General features: G+C 40.5%; 1 protein-coding gene across 2 annotated transcripts in view; it reads left to right on the top strand.

The window, feature by feature from the left end:
* Positions 1-361: 361 nt before the first annotated feature.
* Positions 362-24,354, top strand: part of deptor (DEP domain containing MTOR-interacting protein) — a 38,967-nt gene continuing 14,974 nt past the window's right edge. Inside the window, exons 1-5 of one of the 2 annotated variants that reach the window (XM_063487387.1) lie at positions 362-761; positions 930-1,022; positions 5,358-5,536; positions 8,275-8,398; positions 20,172-20,350. In XM_063487387.1, coding sequence (XP_063343457.1) covers positions 748-761; positions 930-1,022; positions 5,358-5,536; positions 8,275-8,398; positions 20,172-20,350 — 589 coding nt within the window. In that variant the 5' untranslated portion in view covers positions 362-747. The remainder of the gene's footprint in view (positions 762-929; positions 1,023-5,357; positions 5,537-8,274; positions 8,399-20,171; positions 20,351-24,354) is intronic. The other variant, XM_063487388.1, reaches the window with a different exon arrangement.

Raw genomic sequence — 24,354 nt, forward strand, 5'->3', positions numbered from 1 at the left:
GGAATAAATGCAAACAAATCTTATTATTAGGCTCCAAATTGTTACTAATTTAGTTTGTGTAAATCACAGGTGTTACAGTTGCTTTCACAGTTGTAAATGACTGAATGCCTTTTTTTCCTCTAGAAAATACATGAACACATACAAAGGAGAAAGGTGTACAACCCGAATTTGTAGCTAAAATTACCCCCTCATGTTCCACCTATCCTACCTCATTCTTTCCAGAAGCGAGCGCACGCACACCTGCACACGCTCACACACACATACATCTCTGTAATCCCACCCCTTCGGTGAACTCCCCCAGTGACGTCAGCAGAGTCCTCCCAATGCGGGGGCTTTGTGGATGGGCTCCGGCTGCTCCGTGCAGAAAACGTGCAGTCAGCTCGTGTGGTTGGTTACACGCGGGGACAAACAAACCGAGCACCGCACGGAGAGAGAGAGAGAGCGCTGCTGTCACCAGCGCTGAATTCAAAGATCAAACACAGGGGTCCAAGGAGACTACGAGGAGGAGGGGGCATGCATGCATGCACTGATCTGTAAGAGCAGATTTTCTTGTTTGGGTTTTTTTTTTTTCAATCCAGGGAACTGAAAGTGGAGAGTTGCTGATGAAGCTGCAGGCGCACTGAGGCGCTGCCTGGACCGTTTTTGCGTCTCACTCCCGGCATTGTTGCTCGTGTTTCCCGGGATGGAATAATTCCCTTCTTCGCTTTCATCCAAGGAATACCTGCGATCCTACTCTCACCGCTCTCCATGGTGCTTGAAGGGTAAGCAGAACCCGAGGTGTCAGTGCATTGTTTGTCATCAGCGCACGGATCTTCTCCACGCCTTTGTCCAATCCGGTGATTCTTTATGCGTTTGTCACCTAAAAAGCGGTGATGCACATTTGGATGCATAGAAACACAGCCCCCCCTGCTCTTTGCTTCTTGTTTCAGCAGAGAGATGGACGGCATCGGGAACACCATGCAGAAGAAGGTTGCCGAGCTGGAGCGTCTGGCCGAGGTGCTTGTCACCGGGGAACAGCTCAGGTATGTCGGTCGGTTCAGCTCCACGTTCTCGTAGAATTCACAGGGTGTAGCGTCCTACCTGGTTTTTGGCAAAGTTTGTGGTACCTTTCGCGTGATTTGACAGCTTTGATAACAAGGAATTCCTAGCAGTTTTTAAGTTACTATGCATGCTCATGTCAGCATGTTCTGGGTACATGTACAAGGCCATGACAGTAAATAAGGGAAGCGGGTTTTGGGAGGATATTTGACAGCAGGTTAATAATCATGCAATCATGTGGCTCCCTCCCCATGCAAACGGGTACAGCAGCCTGTTTATTTTTGTTGTTTGTTTGTTTTTTTGCCCCACTGCACCATGCACAGCCAAACAAAGACATCCGCACATGCATAACCTTCCTCATGCACGCTGCTGCTCCTCATCTCCACTATGTAACGCATTTTCACGTTACTGTATCACTTTAATGTCCAGAATCTGCAGGATCCTGCTTTGCAGCATTCATTTCTGGTGCTCCATCTATGCAGTGCCCTTTGAGCCCCGCAGAGAATGATGAACTTACTAACCCGGTGTCATTATCAAGCCCTGCCCATTCATCCTATCAGGGATTTGTACCAACACTGCTAGCAGTGTTGTTGACATGCTGTACCCTTTGACCCACTGTACTGTAAAAAAAAAAAAAAAAAAAAAAAAGAAAAAAAGAAAGAAAGAAAAAAAAAGACTACATAACCAGCAGTCCATTCACTACTTCATACCCCCAGCAATGAATAGAGGCTCAGTTGGTAAAGCATGGCGTCAATGCCTGGAATTTCAGCCCCCAACTGAACTATATGGAAATACGTGGCTAAAGTATGTTTTTGTGGTTGTGTTTTGAAGTATGTTGCTTTCCAAAAAAACACAAGCAGTATCACTTCAGTCTTCCTAAAGAGATTAACAGTTTGCTTGCAACAGTTTTCCCTGTTTATCATTATATGCTCACCGTGTGTGTGTGTCAGTGTCCTTGGCACTGCTGCACACTGAGATTGCCAGCTGGCATTGTGGTCAGTGTCAGTGAACGAAAGGTTGGTTGTGGAGGCTGTTCCAGGGTCTCCTGAGATCCCGCTGTTCTGGGGGAAAGGACTCAAGGTTGTGGCTTGTAAGACTTGCTCTCTGGCCTAAATCTTAATTCCTGACAGTTTTAAAGATGTCTTTTTGTCACTGCTTTGCTTCACGCTTGAACAGTTCAACTATTTGATGGATTGCAAAAAAAAAATGAATATAATAAAATAAAATGAAGTTGGTACACATATGGATTTTGGTGCCACATCAAGCTGGTTGGCTGCTTTATGGATGGAAAAACATTGAGGAATAAATTGAATTTTATCTGTTGCCATCACCAGGTCAGCGTTTCCCATACTATGGATAGTGCATGAATAGAAACCAAAACTGTTCTTGGCTGCTTTTTTGTATGTATGTGTGCATATAAAAAAAATGACCTTCAGTGAATATAGTAAACATCATTTATGCTTGCAATCAGCATGTTAAATTGCCTTTGTGAGATTTTGGAATGCTGATGTTAACATTTAGGTTAATGCGGTGCAGTGGGTAAGTGCAGTCTCCTTCAGTGGCTAGTGTGGCTACAGAATGTTGGAAAAAATTGTGTCAGACACAGTCCTTTATTTCTAACACTCAGTGAAATGAAAACATAGTTACTGTTTCAACCTGGTTTCATTACCTCACTGTTAAATCTTGTGGCCACCGTATAGTTACAGGACAGCCAAAAATCACGAATCAGTACTGTGCAAAGGTCTCGGGCCACCCCCGATTTCTCTATATGTTCTCTATTTTCCTATTTCTTATAGACATGACTTTAAGAGACTTTTCATCTGTTCTGGATAGTTTGGGGTGGTTTTTTTAGGATCACCACTTGCCCAGTTTTCCACACCATGCTGCAAAGTCTTCAGCTAATAACACCTTGTTGGTGCACAAGCACAATTTTATCTTTGGCATTTTTCATATATTTAACTAAAAAATGCGAGCAAAACTGGCTGGTAGTAACACAGTGCCTAAAATACAATTAAAATTCATTCTTGGCTAAGTTTTCTCTTATGTACAGTATTTGTTTTATACTTGAATGACTCAAAGGTCAGTGTTAAGTAGCTTCACAAACAAAAAAACGTTCCTCCGATACAAGGACTAGAGTGAAAATGAGGGTAACAAAGCAGCCAATGTCCAAAGAAAATGTCTGAAAGACCTTCAGAAAGCCTGGAGAACTATTGCTCAAGACCAATTAAAAAAAAATACAGTTAGGTCTGGCACCTTGGAAGCAAAATATAAGGAGATAAGGGATGCCAAAACCTTTGGACAGCACTGTAGCTTGTGAATATTTGTAATTTGTTTTGTTTCATATTATTAATAGATAGAGTTTTCTGATTAAACATGACCCATGGTCCTTCTTGGTTTCCCTTCGCTACATCCTATTTAAAAAACAATCCTGGAAACACTCTTATACACGGGACAGTTTAATGTCTGACAGTCTCCTTTTGTGTTTGGCTGCAATTCCTTTTGTTTTTGTAGCTTTGTCCTGGAGTGTTTGCTCATACCAAACGCAATGAGAGATTTAAAAACGTCACATTCCCTTTCAGTCTGAGAACCGCAGCATTCATAAGTATAAGATTACACTTTGCTGATGAGAGCAAGCAGTGCCCACACCTTTGTTAGCTCACTTTATCATGAGTCAAGCTCATGGAACATGAATGACACAGTTTCCGTTACTGATAACAGCAGACTGTTTTAAAATATGTTATCACTTGTTTGTGCTCTATCGTGTTGACTCCTTGTATCACAGAACAGATCTGTTTCAGGCAGATGGCTTAAAAACAGACAGAGAAGCAGCTATATGGAAGAACAGGCACATGCAGCTGTTGTAGTAAGTCTTGTGACCAGTTCATAGCTGTGAATAGATAATGTGTTGCGCTGTGGCTGAGTCTGATGGTTATTAAGTGTTCATGAATGCTTCCAGCCTGGGACTCGGCATGCCAGCAGGCAAAGGCTCTTTGAGAAAAGCTTCTCCCTGTTACTGTGTGATTCAGCACAAGTTAAAGAAATGAAACGACTTTGCTTTCTGCTTCCTCTCGAGTTGAATTTATGTGAGGATTAGACCGGAGCTAAATACACAGAGAGGATGATGTCAGGATTGCATGGATGCAAAGTCTCCAGGTTTTTCAGAGGAGCTTGTTTGCCCATCGTGAGTCTTGGCAGTAGAGTTGGGTCGGCTTGGACTAATGCTGTCATAGCTAATCCAGCGTGATGCTAGCCAGCTGCATACAGACTCAGCATGAAGTGGAACTAGCTAGCTGGAGGAAGCTTGGCTAATACTGGTGGGCTGTTTCACAATACCTAGGTTCAGATAGAGGTCACTGTGAAGCTAGCACATGAAGGATCTAGACCAGGGGTGCCAAACATAAGGCCTGGGGCCCAGAATGAGCCCAGCAAAGACTTCAATCCAGCCCACTCAATAGCTTTCAAAAATGTGAACAAGTGCATTGATTTTTAACATTTTTAACTCTATTTTCATACGTTTTACTAATAAGTCTTCCCATCTACAGAAAAGTTATTAAATAAACAATTAAATGACAGAGAAGTTCTTATTTTTCACTATTTACTATAGAAATGTCCACATTTGCTTTGTTACAGTGTGCTCACATTTTAAAAACAAGAAACTTGAAACTTTAGATTTTATGTATGCAGGACAGTGTGGGAATGGGTTACCAAAGCTTATCATGCAGAAAACTGAGATGTACTGTTGAACTAACACTTTGATTTCTTATATCAAGAGATCTCAGGGTTTAAATGTTTATTTAAATGTTTTTACACTGACATAAGGAGGAGTTTCACTGGTTTGATCTCAAGATCAAAGTGGGCGGTATCTGGCCCATGATGTAAATTAAGTTTGGCTTGAGAGGTTCATCATGTGATCATGCAGTCAGCCTTCTAAATCCCTGCAGATAGTGTTTGAATACTGTGTTTCATCTTAAACCAAAAATATGCATTTGCTGTGTTTTCATTCTACTTTAAATTTTGTGCTGCTTGTCTTAGAGATTCAAATGTGATACCCTCACATCGATAACCAAATCAGGACATGTCGTCAGCAACAGTGCTTAGCTGTTTGTTTTAGAACAATATGAGCAAAATGAGTGTAAAATGACACACCATGCTGCTTTGGTCTCTCCTCACTGTTATTACAGTCTCTTTATATGTTACAAAATCAATGCACCTTTTCAGGTACAAAACAAACAACAACAACAACAAACCCAATTTCTGGTTTAATTTCTAAGGAATTGTGCTGAAGTCAGATTTTCTTCCCCTCTGCTACTTGTTTACAGGCTGCGGCTCCATGAGGCGAAGGTGATCAAGGACCGGAGGCACCACCTCCGGACTTACCCGAACTGCTTTGTAGCTAAGGAGCTCATTGATTGGCTGATCGAACACAAGGAAGCTTCAGATCGAGACACGGCCATCAAGATTGTGCAGAAACTTTTAGACCAGAGCATCATTCACCATGGTAGAGCTGTGTGTCTGTGAGAAAGTGTATGTGTGTGAGAGTGGATTTTCCATTTTCTATAACAGCAAGGGTCTCTCTCTCTCACCCTCTGTTTTCTTCCTGACATTTTCTGGGAACAAGCCGTCCCTCTTAATGGATGATTCTCTGGGTCTCCTGGCCAATTTGGCTCCAGTGGAGCGTCTCATACCTGCTTCACATTTGACCACTGACAGAGGCCTTTTTCCTCTTAAGTTATTACTTAGACAGAGCCAACGTATAGAAACTAGGCTATAGATTAATGAATGAATGTCAAAACCCAGTCTGTGATCCTGTAACGCTTCTATACAGTCTGAAAGAAAACATCAGGACAGCTTTTGTTTCTCTGTGTGCATCTGTGTTTCTTTGCATGAAGACAGCGTTTGCCAGCATTATAGGCTTTGGGTTCTCTCAGTCACTCTCTAACAGCCGCTTCCTGTAGTGGTTCTTTGTCAACAATTGTCCATGTTGTTATTTAGGCATTGTTTGGGGGTTCTCGTTAAAGCAGTTTCTTTTAAATGTCTGCAAATTCAGCAGAAATTTACAGACTTCATGATTGGAATTGGTTTTGATGATAGGGTTCTTTCGTGTCACCATGTTACTGCAGTATCACAGAAAGGGAAGGGAAGGAATTCCATTACATTTGCCAAGTACGTTATCTTGGACCCAATGATGAGCTGATTAGAATTCAGAAGTCAAAGGGCCAAGTCACTGTGACCTCATTGGCCATAACTCAGGAATTTATGGGCTGGGTGGCGCTATAGCTAGCTGTGTTGGCAGGTGATATACTGAGGGCTAGAATCCATGTCACAGGGGCCTGGATTCAAGTCTGACCCAGACCATTTCCCCTCAAACTCTCCTACTCTCTGTACCATCTTGTCAAATGAAGGTTAACATGCCTAAAAATAAAATACACCAAATACTTATTATGGAAAAATTGCACACAAATGTATGAAAAACGTAACTTGAAAATTAAAAAAGGTAAGAGCCAATATGATATTTTAATGTATAACTTATAAAGTTATAAGTGCTGACTTACAACCTAATCATAAGTCACCAAATGATGACGGACATCATTCAGACATGGTCGGCCGCTGAACTGGTAGCAAGAACCTTTGGTCTTCTTTCAGCTGTTCACCTTTGTGGATCATCTTCCTCCATTTCACACTATTCCTAGCATCCTCTCCTGTCACATCATCTCTCTGCATGACCTCCTTCAATACTTACATGGATCTTCTGTGTTCTTCCTCTTTTCTTCATGACTAGCTGTTTCATCGACAACATGTATCATTATCTTGCATCATTACGTAAAGCTACTTGAAATACTACCAACATTTATTTAGAGTCTTGAGTAACTTGACCCAGCTGTCTTAGCTAATTATAGGCCAATCACCAACCTTTATTTTGTCTCAAAAGTTCTTTAAAGAGTAGTTGTATGACCTCTGTCCTTGTCCTGCTTAACCTCATTGCAGTGTACTACACTGATGACCACAATAATTTATTACAGTGATTAGAGCATGCCACAAGTATTACAAGGTATTGTGCTGCAGTGGTTTGAATCATAAGATAAGATAATATAAGCTTTATTAGTCCCACATGTGGGAAATCTTTTGGTCACAGCAGTAAGTACAAGTTTAAAAGCAGTAAAAGTTAAGAAAAACACAATAGGATAGGGTAAGATAAAATAGAATAGCATACTATACAGCAATATGTAATAGACTCCAATTTGTTAATGTAAATGGAGCTTCACACACTAAGGTTAATAATGGAGGTTAATAATAACAATGGAGTTCCACAGGGTTTTGTGCTAGGACCAATTCATTTTACATTATACATGCTTCCCTTAGAATGTCACAGTTTGCAATGGCAGCCTGTGTGGAGGGAGGAAGAGGACCCAAATGCAGACACTTGAAATGAAACTATAATTAAACAAAAAGCGAGCCGTTTATTTGTGGCTGGGAAAAGGTACTAAACAAAAGGTACATGCACACTTAGGCAAAAGTACAGGTGACAGACAACAAAACCTTGAACATGATAAAAACATGAACATGAAAAAACCTGAAAACATGACAAGAACTCAACAGGCAACCTGACACTGAACAAAGGATGATAAAGGACTTAAATACACAGAAGGGTAATGAGGGAAGCGGAAACACATGGAGAACATAGCTGACACATGAACATGACGCCACAGGGGAAGCAAAACTAACTATTATACGCAAGGAGAGGAACATGGGAACAGATAAGAGGAACGAGGCACAGACATAACTAAAAATCATACATAGAGGAGGAGAGACTTACACAGGAAGGCATACTAATAATAACGCTAGAACTTACCATTACTCTAATACATCATAAGAAATCAGACATACAAAATAAACTCAAAATGCTGGGTCACAGACCCACCACCATGACATAGACAGTATTACTGGAAGGCAGAGCATTCACTTTTATTACTAGTCCTCCTCCATCCACGATCCCTCCTTTGTACATTTCCAGGTTATCTGAATCTTGGCCGTTTGTCTCCAAACTGCTCAGCCTGAGATATCCCTCTGACATACTCATTTCTGTCTGCCAAAAATGAAGTTTAAGCTAGTAACTGAGTTTGGACAGACAGATATGTAAACCACATCTCGGCTGGTTGGGAGAGTAAACAAAAATGTGGCAGTGTTTTTGCAGATGAGCCCTTTAATCTAACTTTCTTTGCCTCTCTTTGCGTTCAGTGTGTGACGAGCACCGGGACTTCAAAGACATGAAGCTGTTTTACCGCTTCCGGAAGGATGACGGCACATTCCCGCTGGATAATGAAGCCAAGGTGTTTATGAGGGGCCAGAGGATCTATGAAAAGTATGAACAAATAAACTTTTCTGTTTTACCTTTTTTAAAATGTAGCATTAAGGCTACTGTGTAGCATTTAAACATTTGCTTTCACACCAAGTGCTAGATTAGAAGAATGTTTTTATATCTGCATAAAGACCAGGTTGTCTCTGTGTAAAGGTGACAAGATATGCTCTCAGTAATTAGCTTCCCAGTTGTGAAGTTTTTTTTGTAGCCGGCAGAACTACAAGCTGATCAGTGAACTTCAGGGATGATTTTCTAGCTTCTGGATTGAGCTAATTTTGCTATTTACCCTTTCCCAGTGTTAGAGTCAGATTTACTAAACAGGACAAAATAGCATTTAATGTGTGTCATCCCTAAACAGTGCTCATGGGTGTGGTTAGTTTAACTGGTAAGTCACAAAAGTTGCACTGTTTGCTAAACACAGATGCAATTAAATTTATATACTAATTCAATATTTAAAAACAAAACATGATTTTTTTTCCATTAATACATATTATTGCTATCAGCAGCGAATTGCATGTTAGTAAATTAGTTTACATACTTGATTTAAATATTGCCCTCTGTATATTTTGGCATTGAGAAAAAGTTCCTACCAATTACACGTAATTTTTCGCTGTGCTCTTTTTGTAAATACAGACAATACTTTGTTTGGCGCATGTGTTAGTAAATCTGGCCCTTAACACTAAGCAAATGGACTTCTGGGTCAAGCTTTAGTTATAAAACAAGCTCAAGAGTAGCATCAATTTCCCGATTTGACTCCTAGGGAGATGAAAAATTTCCCAGTATGTTAAACCTCTGGTGCATAATGTTAAACATACCGCAAATGAATTCTCTGATCAAGATGATGTAGTATCTATATTATCTGTGTGGCTCGTTTTAGGCACAGCAGCTCAAACTAGCTGCTTGTCAAACCGGTTTGTGAAGAGAAGCAGTTCACAAGAACGCTGATTTACAGGGAGGGTCATGGGAAGCAAAATTACTTGGTTTTTTTTCCTCCCAGAAACTGTGGGACTGCACCGAGGCTCAGAACAAGATAAATAAGGAATATTTTGTGCTGTACATCATGCAAAGCCTCTCTAGTCTGGGGTTGGAAATGAACCTAGTAGGTCATCTTTAAAGACCGTAGCTGTGAAAGCATTTGATAGCATGAATGGTGAACTGTGACTTTATGTTGATATGTGGTTTCAGTTTTTGGAGCTTCGTGGCTACTTGGAAAGCTGTGCCACATTCCATCCACACATTTCCTGTCGTCCTCTGTATCTCTTTGTTAGTCTATGTCATTCTGCACAGCATGCTGATTGAGTGCATCTGAAATACCACCCCCATTAATTAGAAAATTTGTCCTGCTGGTGAATTCGATTCAATTAGATTAGAGGACACTGCATTGAGCATGCCTGTTTTTTGTGATAAAAGCCTGCAAAGTGAGGAAAATTAGAGGATATAGAGATGAGTCATAGCTTTATTTAGAGGAGAGCTTGGGTTTAAAGGGGGGATGCCACAAATAACATGATCAGCTCTGTAACCGTGTTGTTTTTCCAGTAAATAGGAGACTAACAATTTATAAATATAAAAAAACCCACCAAACTCTTCCTTTCTGCCTCTCGCTTGTGTATATGTGGCATTATTTTTTTGGACTCATGCACTGTAGTCTTCCTGTGCCTCTTTTAATTTGTACACAGTGGCACACTGTTATTAACAGAGACCTATTTCTTATGTGTTCCTGAGACAGCACACACATACACAGTTATTGCATAAGAGAAAGAAATATTCCAAGGGGAGACATCTGTCGTTTCAGCCCTCAAAGCTATGTGTTTATGTAATCACCGCGGTGCAGTCCAGGACACACACGCACACACACACACACACACACACACACGCACACACACACTTATCCTAGTGGTTGAATTGCTTCGCTGCTGCACTTATGACACAGTCCTGCAACGTAAAAGAAGAAAAAAAAATCTCTGTGTCTCTTGTGCTTGAGTGCAAAGTGCACTCATATCCCACTAAGGGAAAGTTGTTGTCCCTACGCTTCCTGTTTTCATAACAATCTATGATTTAGTTCCTGGTAATCACTTCACTTGTAAACACTACACAACTGGAATGAATGAGACTTAAGATACACAAGAACCAATGACCACAGCAGAAGTTATCAAGCTGTCAGGAATGTGGTTTTATTATAAGGCTTCTATACAGCACATCGTACCATATAATACTTTGATTTGTTTATTAAAAAATTCTTGACTCATCTCTAAAGTGCCGAGGATGTTTCATCCTTATGGCCTCAGGGTTAGGCTCCCACAAGTTTGATAAGTGGATATAAAAATAGATAGTTGAAACATCCTTATTTCTAGATGAACAATATTTTCTATAGACATTCGTGGTTGCCAGTGGATGCACTGTTATTTTTAGTACAAGAATTATCTGCTCATTAATTTCAGTTATAGTTTGCCAGGCTAGCACAGTAAAATAAGATGGAAGACATTCTAGCATAAATCTTTTTTCAGTGAAGACACCTGTCATGGGATGGAGTTAGAAGAGGACCCGAATTCAGACTCAGAGAAGAATGAACTCAATTTGGTATTTATTTTAGTTGTGACAGTAAGTCCATAATACTGTAGGAAATAGAAGTGCAGGTGAAGAGAATCTAACCAATGTGACAAGAGGAAGCAAAACTAACCACAATACACACGAGACTAGAGAAGAGACAAGAAAAAATAACAAACCCCTACACAAAGTAATCACCAAGCAAAACACTAACTGAAACCCAAACCCCAGACTAAAGAGAAATGTCCAGAATAAACAAACTAAGAGCCCAAAGGAGCATCAAGTAATAAAGAATTTAGTGCAAAACCCAGAGTGTTGGGTCAAAAATCCAGGATCGTGACAACATTTCATCACAGTACAAAAAGAAGGCTTTACTAACAGAATACTGCACAAAAGTCTTGAGCCACACTTTACTCCCTCACATGCTGCTTTAAATTTTTTTATTTTTTTTTTGGCTGCTTTTTTCACTCAATTTCAGTGCAGTCCTTGTCTCTGACTATTTTCTTAGTAATGGTTTTTGTCTGTTAAGCCACAAAACACTGAGCTATGAATCATGCAAGCATAAAACTACCACCTAACTCAAGGGATGAACCAGTGTTGTGTCTACACATGTCCGAAAACTTAACAAAGGGCTAATTTTACATGGTATCTTTAGGCACTTTGTTATTATCTGCCAGTTTTCCTCCTATTTCTATAAAAATGCCAACGAGAACGCAGTTTGGCAGATATAAAATAATGTTTTTATTCCAACAAGGTGATTAAAGGGTTGGCGTAATAAGCATATGCTTCAGCCAATGCCTTTTGATTAGCCTTGTCTCGTGCTTTCTTGCTTTGTGGTTATCTTTATTCTGTATTCACTGAGATATTTGAATGCTAATCAATAAATCAATCAATAACAATTCCTAAAGATGTATTAGCTAGAAACTTGGTATGTCAAACTTGGTGTGACTCCTTAAAATCTGAGGAAACTGGACAAGTGGAGGACAGAAGAAGAAGTGTCAGTATCTGAAAGTCATGTCCTTAAAAGGTCAGAAGAGAGGTACAACAGTGGTCTGTTTACAGCCATCTGTAAAACACGGTGGAGGCTCTGTCATGGTTTGGGCTGCATTTCAGCCAGTGATGTTGAAGATCTTGGCAAAACCAATGGAATGATAAACTCAGAAAGGTGCCGTCAGATTGTGGTCCACCATGCAATACAAACTGGAAAGTGTCTAAATTTGCAAAAAGCGTCATATTTCAGCATGACAATGATCCCAAACACCAATGCCAATACAGTAAAAGCATACCTGGATAGATAGAAAGACAATGAAACACCATGAGACATCCATAGGCCTCCTCAGAGCCCGGACCTCAACATTATTGAAGCAGTGTGGGATCATCTTAATAGAGAACAGAACAAAAGGCAGCCAACATCTAGAAATCACTGCACCTATTTCTAATTTTTCCAGCAGCATATATAAAAATGGTTTGGCTCAAGACTTTTGCACAGTTCTGTACATTAAAATAGCTTCGATCTGTTTATCTGCCCAGTAAAACCACGACAGTGTGAGAGTGAGCATGAAGAACAGCTTGCTTATAAATCTGATGCAGCTCAGTGGAATTCAGCCATTAATAACTTTATTTTTCACACTAGACTGTCCCACACCACTGTACAAACTACATGACCATTAGGTGCTACATAAAAAATTTTTTATGTGTTTTTTTCTATTTCCATCAGCCAATTTCACATCTATTTTTTCTTCTACTGGAAAATAAACAGTTCTTGTCACACGTTCATTGATCTGTGATACCATCAACTGTCAAAACAACATAAACAACATACTGCAAACAAACCACAAGAAGAAGTTATTTTGACAGAAGTTCCTAAGCGACAGAGGGGACACTTTAAAACGTTGTTTATCATGTATGTGTGTGTGTGTGTGTGTGTGTGTGTGTGTGTGTGTGTGTGTGTGTGTGTGTGTGTGTGTGTGCATTTGCACTCTTGTTGATTATGCCCAAATTTCTACATAATTTAACCTCTTCCTCCTTAGAGACCCCTGTTCAGGGTCAAAGTACCATCCAGAGTTGCAGCTGAAAATGTTTAGGTTCAAAAACATCAGTGTTAGTGACTCGTTGTTTGACAAAAACTGTTTATTCTGTCATGTGCAATTTTGATTAATTACAGTAAAATATTTTATAATGAGTGTCTCATCTGAAGCACCCGAACCGCACAGTTTTGGAGCCCAGAGTTTCAGAGGATAATCATGCTCATGTAGATCTCTGATATAATAAATTACCTTTGAGTAGCTGAATTCAAGTGACTAAGGTGGTAGAGCAGGCTGCCCACTGTTCTCAGGGTTGGCGGTTTAATCTCGAGCTGCCTTTGGCAACAGGTCAAATATATAGAATGCACCTATATGCTTAATTTGAGCCTTTTTGAGATTAGCCTAACACTGCTCTATCCTCACATACATTCACACCTGCAGTAGTTTCTGGTAGCCTCACTGGAGCACCTGTGAGTTATGTTCTTTGGTGACGGATGGTGGGTTTTCTACCCATTGGTGCACACACAACAGTGTTCAGTTACTTGGTTTTCTTCTGCTTATGCTGTTTGGTGTCATAGGGGGGTGGAGCCTATTCAAGCTGTCAAAGGGTGAAAGACAGGGTACACTCTGGGCAGGACGAAGATCTGTCGAGCTAACGCAGAGAGACGCAGTTTTGAATGTGGAAACCCTAACCTAATGCATGTCTTTGAACTGTGGAAGGACGCTGTGCCAACATGAAAATTTTACAGAAATTATTTCATTTGCACAGCTTTGATGCAGATCACCTTAGCCAGCATTTGAGATTTAATCTAGGTACATTACAAGATGTAAGATACAATCTCTTGTCTGTGCGCTGCTGTTGTCATTCCCCACGTTCATGCAGGTGTTTTTTGTTCATGTTTTTTCATCAACGTTTGCCACATCAGTGTGTACAGACAATGAGACAAGGGCAGGCAGCGATGTTTGTTGATTTCACAGGACTTGTCAAGTCTATAAAACACACCAGTTTCAAAAGCAGAGACTGCTTTTCATTCCCAAGGCCGCCCTTCAGTCTGAGCCTGGTCAGCCTCAAGGAACCACAGCGCTCACTCAGTGTACTGGTGGTTTTACATGTTTTCTACTTCAGCTGCAAATTGTATATACTTTCCCTTATTGGTGACCATTTTTCCGCATTCCAGACATCCATCATGCTTAACCTATATTTTGTTTTTTTTTCCCTGTCAGATACACACAACCTTTAATTCCTTAACATACCAGTCATAAGTTATAGCTGTGAGTGTGGTCACTGCTTTATGTTTGCGAGGAGATGTGACATTTCCAGTGGTGGCAAATCTTGTTTTGTTTCAGTAGGAAGTCGTAATAATAAGTGATTAAAAGAGGACGATTTATCAAAAAAGGAATCAAACTTTTTAGGATGGAGGCAAAAAAAAAGATTGGAGTACAGCATTGCAAAAGTGAACTTATGTCATGATAAAGGTGTTAAACTGATCCTTCATTTAAGAGCCTGAGATTAGGACTGTAGAAGTAAAGGTTATTTGATATGACAAGTTTTTTTTTGGCACTGCAGGGTGTCGTTCACATAATGTGTTTGCTACACAGTCTGTGTAAAGGAAGTGCATACATTTAGTTTATTAAGCTGCAAGTAGCCACAACTGCATAAACTCAGAACTCCACAAGGTCCACTGGAGCATGCCCAGTGGAGAAAAGTACATCCGCCCCATTCAGCCCTTGCACGCTACTACATAAAAGAGAGACGTTGATCAGCAACTTATAGCAGGTGAGCCAATCATTCCACCCGGCACTGCTCCCTGAATTAATCTGCCTGGTATCCTGCAGCTCAGCCAAAAACCACACCTCACTGCTGCAATCCCATTCATTTTCTGTGATAGCGTGACTCATGATAAGATGGCAGGTGGGTAAAGTAAGTAAAATAATTCATAGCACCTTTCAAGATAAGGATCACAAAGTGCTTCACAAAAAGAGGAAATAAAAAAAAAACTAATAATAAAATCTACAGCAATATCCACTAGTTAAAAGCAAGTCTATACAAATTAAGTCTTGAGCTGCTCTTTGAAAGTTGAGTCCACAGATCTCAGTGGAAGAGCATTCATAGTTTAGAAGTTGCAACCTCGAATGCACAGTCTCCTTTAGTTTTCAGTCTATAACAAGGAACCACCAACAGGTTTTAGTGAGAAGACCTCAGGGACCTGCACCTTATATTTGGGAGAAAGAGTTTGGTAATGTAAGCAGTAGGGATGGGTACCGGTGTCCGGTTCTGACATAAACGGTAGTAACCAGACCGAAAAGCAGCGCACATTTCGGTGCTTTATTTCGGTGCTTTTTTTTTCCTGAGCCAATTCTAGCCAATCATTTTACGTTTCCGAGGATAGTAGGCGGGCCCAGGTACGTACGTTCTTTTAGAGCAGCGCTACAGATTAAAAATGCCCAAGGCGAAGCGGTCAAAAGTCTGGCTGTACTTCACAGCAAAAGATGCAAACCCAGCAGCCTGCAACAAGTGCTTTAAGCTGGTACTGTAATACTGTCAAAGGAGGTAACACCTCAATTCCGATGAAACACCTGGCGACGCATAGCGGGTTTTTTTAAAGCCGAGAAATGCGCCGTGTTTGATAGCTTGCTGCGAGACCTCACACCGAGCACATCTACTGCGGGTGTGGTGCCTGTTATCGGACCCGGAGTTAGCAACATCCCCCAAAAACCCGAAGAGTAGAGTCCTGGCCCCTAGCCCTGCCAGTGTAGCAGAAATGATGAGGATGATGATGGCAGCAGCAGCTGTTCTTCTCTGCGTGAGTAGCTTAATGTTGTTCGTGTGTAATTTACGTTGAGTAGGCTAACCACGTTATTACATTAATGCATGTAAGGTGAACTAGCAAACACCGTCGTAGTTACATGCGGCTGTCTTCTTGTTTGATGGCAGATACTCCCTTCACCCTGGCCAAAAAGGCTAAAATGACCAAAGAAAAAGTGGAAAACAGTTAAACATGAAAGGTTTTTGGACAAAGTTTGTGTTTTTTCCATTGATTAAGCACTGCTTCCAGCCAAGAGTGATACCATATATGCCCTATAGCTGCAGAAAAGGCTAACATTGTTATCTTTTTACAAAAAATACAGCTGAACATGAGAGGTTTTTGGACAAAGTTTGTGTTTTTTCCATTGTTTAAGCACTGCTTCCAGCCAAGAGTGATACCATATATGCCCCATAGCTGCAGAAAAGGCTAACATTGTTATCTTTTTACAAAAAAAACCAAACAAAACAGCTGAACATGAGAGGTTTTTGGACCAAGTTTGTGTTCTCCATTCTTTAAGCACCGGTTTGAGCACCGGTTAAGCACCGGCACCGTTTCAAAAGTACCGGTTTGGCACCGGTATCGGATAAAACCTAAACGATACCTATCCCTAGTAAGCAGGCATTTGACCATCCAAAGCTCTGAACGTGATCACCTAGATCATAAACTGGTTTCAAATGAGGCAACTTAGAGGACCTACTAAGTACCCTCACAGCCACATTTTGGACCATCTGTTGGTGATTCAAAGATGACTTACTGAGGCCAGTGTACAATGAATTAAAATAGTCCAGTTGTGAGGAAACAGAGCCATGAATAATCATTTCTAATTCTGATTTAGACACCATTCAACTGAGGCAGTCACACACAAGGCTATTAATGTTTATCAAAATGAAGAGCCTAGTCAAATGTACATCATCAAATGTACACCATAGGTTCAGTCATTTTATTGATAAATACACAAGGTTGTTGATCACAGTAGGAACAAAGCTGTCAGGAACACAAAAGAGAACCAGTCTTCCCAGTGTAAGTGAAAAGCTGTCACCCAGTTATTTATAGCATCAATACAGTCTTGAATGACAGACATTTTTGCAACATTCGTTAGAGAGAAAGAAGTATATAACTGGATATCATCTGCATAACAATTATATGAGACGCAAGATGTGTCTTAAGTGGTTGTAGTGCAAACAGAACTGCACCTTGGGTTTACACCACATGACAAAGTGGCAGATGAGAACATAAAGATGTCAGCAGCAACCAAAAAAATCTATCTGAGGTAAGAAGAAAACCGTTCTAGAGCTGATCCAGAGATGCTCACTTAAGACCTTAACCTGCCAATCAAAATACTGTGATCAATTATGTCAAATGCTGCTGTTAAATCCAAAAGTACAAGAACAAGATATTCTCTCTTTATATTTCTCTTAGATACCTTAAGAAGAGCTAAACCTTGGACAGGTCATCGGCCCATCATAGGTGCAGACCACCACTCTTGTTTGCACCTACAGCCAGTTTAGAAGGCCAGTAATCAGCACGCCTTTGGACTTTAGGAGGATGCCACAAAGATACATTCAAACCAGTTAGGTTCTTGTGGGAGACAACAGTGCAAACCACTTCACCATGCCCATCTTACATAACCATTAATGTTGCATCCTTTAAAAGCTATTCTTTGGCCATAGAGTCATCACTACCCCACTCATATGAAAGACTAAATTTAAAAGCAGGGAGATGCCAAGTCTCACTGTTCGTCACTCGGAGTTAGGTAAACTGACTGAACAGCCACTCTGAGTTCATATCAGTGTCGTGGTAACTCCTCTTGTTCCACTTAATGCTGCCATGATCCATTATATGTGTATGCAAAGCGTCACAGTCCTTTCTATTACTTAAGTGGTTACTATTCTAAGTTCAGAGTTCACGTCACTGAGCCTGTCCCTTGGAGCTAGCATAACACGATCTGTTGACTTTACCTGTTAAAATGGATTAAATTGCATTGTGTAAACAGATCTTGTGGAACATTGTGTCCATTTCTTTTAACAGCATGTTATGATGTTTGCCCCTAATGTGAGCCATAGCAGTTATTCCAGTAAAGCCACCAAGCCTTCAAAATTTTGCATCTAAACCAGCCAGTGACTTTAAATGACTGAAGACTTGAGCAACACTGGGCTTGCACTTGTTCTATATTTCACTCAACCCAAGGGTTGAAATTTGAGGATATCACTATGTCCCTGTGGGCAACTCAGTGACGTCATAGTTCTTCTCTTGACTAGTTTCGGTTTTCTGTGGATGTCAGTCAAAGTTTAATGAACCACAGTGAGAGCATGAATGTGCTCTTTTTTTATAGAGGCGGCTTTTCACATCCTGCACCTGAGTTGGATTTCATTTAGTTTTCCATTTACTTTCATTTCTTTCATTAGGTTCTCTATTTGTGTTACTTAGCACAGAACCTGTTCTGTCAGGGGACTAATGGTGTTGTCGCTAAAGCTCTGTTTCCAATCAAATATTAATTTGTCTCCATTGAGATGTTGAAAGAGTAGGAGGTTTGTCTGTGCCAGGTAAAACTTGCCTACTACATATGCTGATTAATGATATACTGTGGATTGCCTCTATACAAAAAGCGAATAAATAAATGCATGGCAGGAAATGTATTGGCATAGTTGCTCTTTTCTGAGAATTAGATGAGAGGGCCACTCTCCAATGATAGCAATAGAGTCCATATCCTAGCTTAGAATAAAGGCAAGAAACAGAGAAACAGTTAACCTGCCAGTATGTTTAAAGATTATTAACTTACATATTATACCATTGCCTTTTTGCATTTGGGTTATGTTGCCAATTTCCTGGCTGAGTATAGTTGCACACTTGTCTGTAGAGGTTTGAACAGCTTTTTGCTTTGGTTAAGCCAAACTAATCTGATGGTTTCTTTGGAAATAGTTAATAGTTACTACACAGACATGAGAGTGGCATCTTCTCTTCTAACTCTCCAAAAAAAAAAGAAAAAAGAAAAAAAAAAGCCCTGAGAAGCTCTCATTAATATGTCTGTCATCTCAAGATTCTGGTTTAATCTCATCACGGAGTCGCTGATCCGGTAGGGACTTACGGAAACTGTCTCCTCCATAGTTAAATTAATATAGCTTTAAAGATTATCCCATCCCTAGTTCTTCTGTCCTGCTTGGATCAGATGTTAAGTTAGTGGATGATTCTTAGTCTGGAGCCAAATCCCCCAAAGCTTTTGGATGTATCTGATGTTGAAATTATTACTTCTTTGAATAAGTTCTTTGAATATTATGAGTATTTATACAAATCTCCAAACTGCTGATTCATTCGTGCATGATATCTGTGTGTAATACACAGTCCAGGCTGTGATATTAACCGCTCAGTGAATGATTGATAAGCCACTAAAACTGAATGTGGGAATACATTTTGTGCCAGCAGAACAGGACCAACAGCGTAGAAAATATATCTTTGAGGCTGTATTTCATTTTAAGCATATGTTTTGACATGCAGAGGTACATGGCAGAAAGCCCTCTGTAACTTGCACAGCTCTTTGATGGCATTGCTTAAGTGTATAGGCTGGTGAGTGTTTGCGTGTGAGTGACAGGTGTGAATGTGGTTTTGAGAAAGTGGGATAGCGAACGAGTCGACAGTTCTGCTCCTTACAGGCGTGCACATGCCTGTTTTTGTTTGAGTCTGTCACCGGGTGCCACTCAGAATCTGTTTAATGCAATCTTTGTTTTGTTTTTTGTTTTTTTGTGGAAACTATATTAAATCATATCTACTTCTTGTGCCTTTACACCCAACTCGGTTGATTCCACAAAACAACCCTCATTTATCAGTGAAGCTTATCTAGAAGGTTTGCCTCAGTGTACTTACTTTGTAATCGTGCAGACGAGAACTGTAGGTTTGATATATGAGGTTTGAGGAATGGCTTGAATTTATGCACACTGCTCATGTGGCTGAACTGCTAATCTGGAGACAGCTACAGCACAGGGTTTGTGCATTTTGAAAGTGCAGATTAGAGAGTGAAGAAATGACCAGAGTTGCTGGTTTATAAGGTTTTCTCCACGGGGAACTACCTCTGAAGAAAGTTTACTTTTCACTCAACCAAAGGGTCGTAGCTTCCGTAAAACCTTACTTTATTTTCCAACAGCTAGGTGAGACTTTTATGTAAAATCACTGTAACTTTAAATAAATTTGCCCCACCTTTTAATTTTAATTTAAAAATGTTTTTAAAATGAGCATTTAAGGATACTGACATACTGCATCACCGATGCTGAACACCACGTGCACCAAGTGTGCCATTTCATCTCGAGTGTAATGAAAAGGCTCAATTTCCTCCTTAGTGCAACACCCCACTATCACTTCTTTCCCTCCATCTCCACTGCTTTACTCTGTTCGCTCTCTTTTTCTCCATAGACTAATGAACACAGAGAACAACCTACTGCAAACCAGGGAGGAGGAAGGCGAGTCGTTTGAGCGGACGCTGGTAGCCTCAGAGTTCATCGATTGGCTGCTGCAGGAGGGGGAGATGCCAACCAGGGAGGAGGCTGAACAGCTGGGGCGGAGGCTTCTTGAACATGGGATCATCCAGCATGGTGAGGACGGAGTCAAGGGCCTTGTTTCCTCCTGTCAGTTATTTGGTTAACCAGTACAATCATTTATCTCCTTGTTGAATTGGTAGTCAACAAAGGGTTTACCAGTTTACCGTTTTAGTGCCATAGATATGTCTAGATAGAGCCAACCTAAATTACAGTTTCTTTCTAGGCAATACCCATAAGTAGGCCTCAAACCTAACAACAAAAACTAGGTTAATATGGTCTCTAAAGGGTGCCTAAAATATGGAATCTTTATTAGTTTTGCTCCTTAAAACTCATCACTGCCCATTTTGGGCTTCTAGCCATTTTGAATTGACCCACATTATAGTGTCACACTGACTGGGAATGTATTTCACTGCTCATGAGCAGCACTGCTGTCATTTATCCCCCAAAAAGTAATGTTTTACATTACAGTATTTTAAAATATTTTTATTCTAATTCAATACATTACTTATAGAAAGTAATTACTGCACTGGGGCATTGCTCCATTACTTTTGTGCTATTTTTCACTGTCTGAGATGCAGTTTCACCCATGTGATTGCCAGTTAAATGTATATTATTAAACTATATATGTGCCTACATAGCAGTACAAGTCCTCTTCCTAATGAGAACACAAGCTCTTTCACTTCATGTACTGTTAGTTGGTAAAAAACACATAATACTTAATACATACTACATAATACTGTGGCAACAGTGTTGCTGCCATAGAAACCTTGTGCATTCCGAAACCCTGTTACCTCTGCTTTTGTCACCTGCTGGAAATCAAGCTTTTGTTTCTTGCATGGTGCTGAAATACACTCAGCTTGGGGATCACTTTCTCCGTGCGTCCTTTGCTATGGGTCGACACCTTTGCAAGGTTCTTGGAGAGATTTATAGCCGTATTCCAAGCAGCGGATTGTTGTTTCTGGCCTTTGCACACTTTGCAGTTTACAGTTGGAGATCACTCTTCTCTTCCTCAGTATCCTCAATGAGATGAGTATAAGCCAATGCAAAGAAATGTTTAAAAAAAATCGGGACCAGTCAATTCAGGAACAGTAATACTTTAAAGCAGTTGTCATGACATGCAAGGCAGATCGTGTGTTTTTTTTATGTGAGGACCCAAATGCAGACCACAAAAGATGAAAACGGGAATTAACTGAAAGCGTGCCGTTTATTAAGGCAGATATACCCAACGGGGAGAAATAGAGCTGGGCGATATATCGAGTTTTTTAAAAATATCGATATATTTTTATACGAGATATAAGATGTGACAATATCCTTTATATCGATATAGTCTATGTTACGTTATAATCATAGTTGCGGAGCCGCAAGTTTGCCTCTCTTTCGTCCACTTTTGTCTTTACGCAACGTTACTCGACCTCGCCTCTCCTTCACTGAACACAACTCCCCCTCCTCCCCCATCGCTTCACCTGCAGGCAGCGACAAGATGGACACGGCAAATCTCCGTTAACAAGTTACTGCGCATCGCCCCGTGCGTGGGGCTGGACGGCGTCAACGTGTTAACGAGCTAGCCACGCTAACGCCTAACTGCACGGCCTGAAATCCTTTCATTTTCTCAAAAGTTGACTGCGCGCCTTTTGTATGAATTCTGGTTGTGCTTACTGACCGCGAACCGATTTTATGTGGTACACAGCGCTCAGCAATCTCTCAAAAAGTGTTTTAGTTCGACTTTGGTAAGCTACAGAGCTGCACCGCTTGATGGATTGTCGAAGCATTACGGCTACCGAGGAGCCTCGCGGAGTAATACGTACTGTGCGCTTCAACGTAATATTATGGTACTGTGTGTGTATAAGGACCATAAATGGCACCTGTTCAGAGACATGGTTACGAAGCGGATTTCAAACTCCAGGCTGTCAGTCACGCAGTAGAAGTTGGGAACAGAGCAGCTGTGAAATCTGTCTGTTATTATGCTCAGCGTCTTTTAGTTTACATTTTGACTGCACAATTGTGAGCTCTTTGTTATGCACAAAACAACATAGTTTTCTTTTATTTATAGAGCATCATTATTTAATAAATGCTCATAATTTATTTTTGAGTAGTTTTTTTCATGTACATCTATGCTGTATGTTAATAAAAGTGCCTGTGTGACATCTGGGACACAGCTTTGACTAAGAACTCTCTTTTTGTTCTTACTTTATGGCTTTAAAAAAATATCGAGATATATATCTTATATCGCCATCCAGCTAAAAAATATCGAGATATGAATTTTGGGTCATATCGCCCAGCTCTAGGGAGAAACATAAATAACAAACTAAACAGAGAAACACCTGAACTGGGGGAAAGACATTAGAGAAACCAGAGCATTAGAGAAACCCTGAAAACACGGGAGGGACACAGGAGAGCCACGGGTAAAGCAGACGTGATGACAAAGGTCGGGGGAAAACTCACACAATATATACAGACAGGACGTGATCAGGGGAAGTGGAAACAAATGGGAAACACAGCTGATACAACCGAACATGACGCCACAGGGGAAGCAACACTAAACACGCTTAACATAGACCACGAGACTGTCAAAATAAAACAGGAAAAAAGGCGGACTAAGACACTCTGACTTAACAAGGGAACAGGGAAGTGACAATGGGAGATGAGATGTGGACATTTACTATGGAGCACATACAGAGGACAAGACGGGCTGGGGAGAACGCACATGACAGACAGGGGAGGCATGGAATAAATGCGAGGAGGGGAACGTGGGAGCTAAATGGGGAAAACCCAGACATGAGGAACAAACACATGCACATAAACAGAGACGCAAGGTGAGGGGCACAGATGACAAAAACACAAGGGAACCTAATAAAGAAGTAACTAAACTGATCATAAGTAAACTCAGAAGTTCATAAGAATGAACGCAAAACTAACCAGTTAAACGAAAATAATAATTATACATAATAGACACCAAAACACAAGAAAACTCAAAAAGCTGGGTCAAATGACCCAGAACCACGACAATAGTGCATTACAGCCAGATGTAATCTAATCAGTGTAATGCATGAATTTATAATGGTACAAACTGAGTTTTAGAGATTATTTTAGAGTTTTTCCAAAAGGTCGGTTTCAACTGATTTAAAAGTGCTTTTGCATGTGAACAAAATTGATGTTTTAAACACTTGTGTTTGTGCAGACACAACTTTGTGTGAAGGGTAATCACTGACATATACATTCATATCGCGTCCAGTTGTAACTGTGCATTTAATGCCTGCTAAAGTGTCACTGACATTTTCCTGAGCATGCTTGACTCACACACTGTGGATGTCAGTATTTTTCCAGGGGGTTTGGTTCTGCATTTGTTGTTCAGGGCTTCCATGACAGGTTGGCATTTTGCTGAATGATGGTTATTTGGACCCTGAGTGAGTTTCTGCTGGGTCATAACTGCATCATGAAATTTCTCTGGTTCCCGTTCATGTATGATTTAATTAGGTTTGCTGCAGAGAGATCACATGACCTTTGTATTTTCATTAAGGAAAATATGTCTTCATCAGTGTTGGGGGTCGTCATGTCTGGATTCCAGACTGTAGATAGCTAAAAGGAACAAAACGTTTTTGAAATGCTACTGCTGTACATTATGGTTGCCATGTTCTGCCATCCAGACAGATTTAAACAGAGAGGCAATGATAACCTACAGATGAAAAAGAAAGAGGAAGGACATGATGAGTGATGGAGAGGTGGTTTATCATATGTTATCAAGTTATTCCTACCAACTCTTCCCTTTTGCTACTGCTTCTCTTCAGCCTGAATGCCTGTCATCACAGAGTAGGTCCATCTGGCCTCTCTTTCTTTCTCTTGTTCACTTCCTATTTTCCATATCTCAAGAACTGGGACTTGGAAAGTGGTGCTACTCCACACACACACACACACACACACACACACACACACACACACACACACACACACACACACACACACACAAACAGCAGCCTTGTTACGTCACTTATTTAAGGTGATAGAAAACTTCATTTGCTCCGTTACAGAGACACGGCACTGCCATCTCCCTTGTAAAAATA

Source organism: Pelmatolapia mariae, linkage group LG10_11 (assembly GCF_036321145.2).
Source record: "Pelmatolapia mariae isolate MD_Pm_ZW linkage group LG10_11, Pm_UMD_F_2, whole genome shotgun sequence".
NCBI lineage: Eukaryota > Metazoa > Chordata > Actinopteri > Cichliformes > Cichlidae > Pelmatolapia > Pelmatolapia mariae.